General features: G+C 43.8%; 1 protein-coding gene across 1 annotated transcript in view; it reads left to right on the top strand.

The window, feature by feature from the left end:
* ARG2 (arginase 2) overlaps window positions 1–1728 on the top strand; it is a 72920-nt gene that overhangs the window by 65505 nt on the left and 5687 nt on the right. The window contains exon 5 of the mRNA XM_013003726.2: window positions 1386–1545. Within this exon, the coding sequence (XP_012859180.2) occupies window positions 1386–1545 (160 nt within the window). The remainder of the gene's footprint in view (window positions 1–1385; window positions 1546–1728) is intronic.

Here is a 1728-nt window from a genome sequence, read left to right as displayed (position 1 = left end):
TGAATCCACAATGCATGTGGAAACAGCAATCAAGAAACCAGATGATGTGTTGCATTGGGCAATTCAACTGCAAAAGATCTCTTTTAAAGTGTCAAAATGCAGAATGGCACTTTGAGAACCTGACCCAACTCTGGCCATGGTATTTTCAGTCACCTCGTATGGTAGTGAAAGCTAGAAATTAATAAGGAAGACTGAAGAAGAAATGCCATATAACTGTGGTGTAGGCAAAGCACATGGAGCGTAAGGCCGAGAACAAACCAATCTGCTCTGGAGGGAGTACAGCCAGAATGCTGCTTCAAAGCAAAGGCGGTGACTTCACCTTACATACTTGGACATGCAATCTGGAGGGCCCAGTCCTTCCAGGACACTGTGCTTGGTGGTAAAGTAAAAGGTTACTGAGAAAGAGAAAGATCTTCCAACAGATGGATTGGCATAGTAGTTGTAACGGTAGCTCCAGCATGATGATTGTGAGGACAGTGCAGGACTGGGCAGCATTGCCCTCTGTAGTACATAGAGCCCCAATGAGTCAGCAGCATCCCTGCAAAAGAGCCACTACAAAGAATGGAGCTTGAAACATTCACCCTCCACTGACCAAGAAAGGACATGGGGAGCTGCACATGGGAGGCCAGTAGCTTTCCCACCAATCTCAAGTGGAGTCTTGCAGTTGAGGTGTGGAACATTTGTCTACTGTAAACAAAGATGACAAAAAAAAAAATCCAGAGAGACCTTTCAGGATAGTGACTTGCCATGCTAGTGTATTAGAGCTGGTGAGCTGCAGATTAACTTTTACTCATTGGTCGAGGATGAGATCTTTTCTGGGTTCCCTTATTTCATGTCAGCCTTTAACAACCCTTTGTTAAAACTGAATGTCAGACTTAAACATCTTTGGCTTTTCAAGTGTTAGGAATGATCACATACAATCTTTATAAAACGCTTTAATGCTTTTTAATTTTTATCTTTAAAAAAAAAAGAAATATAATTGACTTTTGGAAAGTAATGATTCATTCACTGAGGTCTTCCACAATAGGTGTGAAGCAACATGTTTGTGAGTTGTTATTTATAAATCACTTTATGGATCTGGCTTTCAATTCATTGAACAAATATTTGTGGTCCTTTGCTGGACCAGGACTAATGGATCAAAGTGCTATACTGCAAAGATAACCATTTGTCAGCCTAATCATCAGCTCTTCCATTTCTCCCTGTGTAACTCACTCAAGGCTAGGGAAAGTGTAACTGTTGGGGCTCTGGGCCTTCGAAACCCTGCCTCAGTCTAGGGCCCTGACTTTGCCCCGAGGACAGAGTGTGAGTTGTGTTGGCTGAAGCGATTTGTTTTTGATGTTTGCCAAGCAGAGGGCCTTGGAGATTATCGTATTTATTCCTTGCAGCCTGGCAATCGGAACCATTATCGGCCACGCCCGGCACTGCCAAGACCTTTGTGTCATCTGGGTGGATGCCCATGCCGACATCAATACACCTCTAACGACTTCCTCTGGAAATCTCCATGGACAGCCAGTTTCATTCCTCCTCAGAGAACTACAGGACAAGGTCAGTTGGCTGAAATGAAAAGGAAGTTGAATAGCCTCCTGGAATTTTCATGGGACTTTTAATTGCTTAAGGTTTCTTGGACGGACGGGCTGGTTGTGACAGGGAGTAGAATTACGTACGATTCCTAGGCTTGATCTTCAAACATCATAAGGCCGGGCAGTCTGCTAGCTGGTGGGGATATAT

The sequence above is a fragment of the Echinops telfairi genome, unplaced genomic scaffold, assembly GCF_000313985.2.
Source record: "Echinops telfairi isolate 266 unplaced genomic scaffold, ASM31398v2 ScPeMD7_18;HRSCAF=68, whole genome shotgun sequence".
Taxonomy (NCBI): Eukaryota; Metazoa; Chordata; class Mammalia; order Afrosoricida; family Tenrecidae; genus Echinops; species Echinops telfairi.
This window is presented reverse-complemented; position numbering and strand designations above follow the sequence as displayed.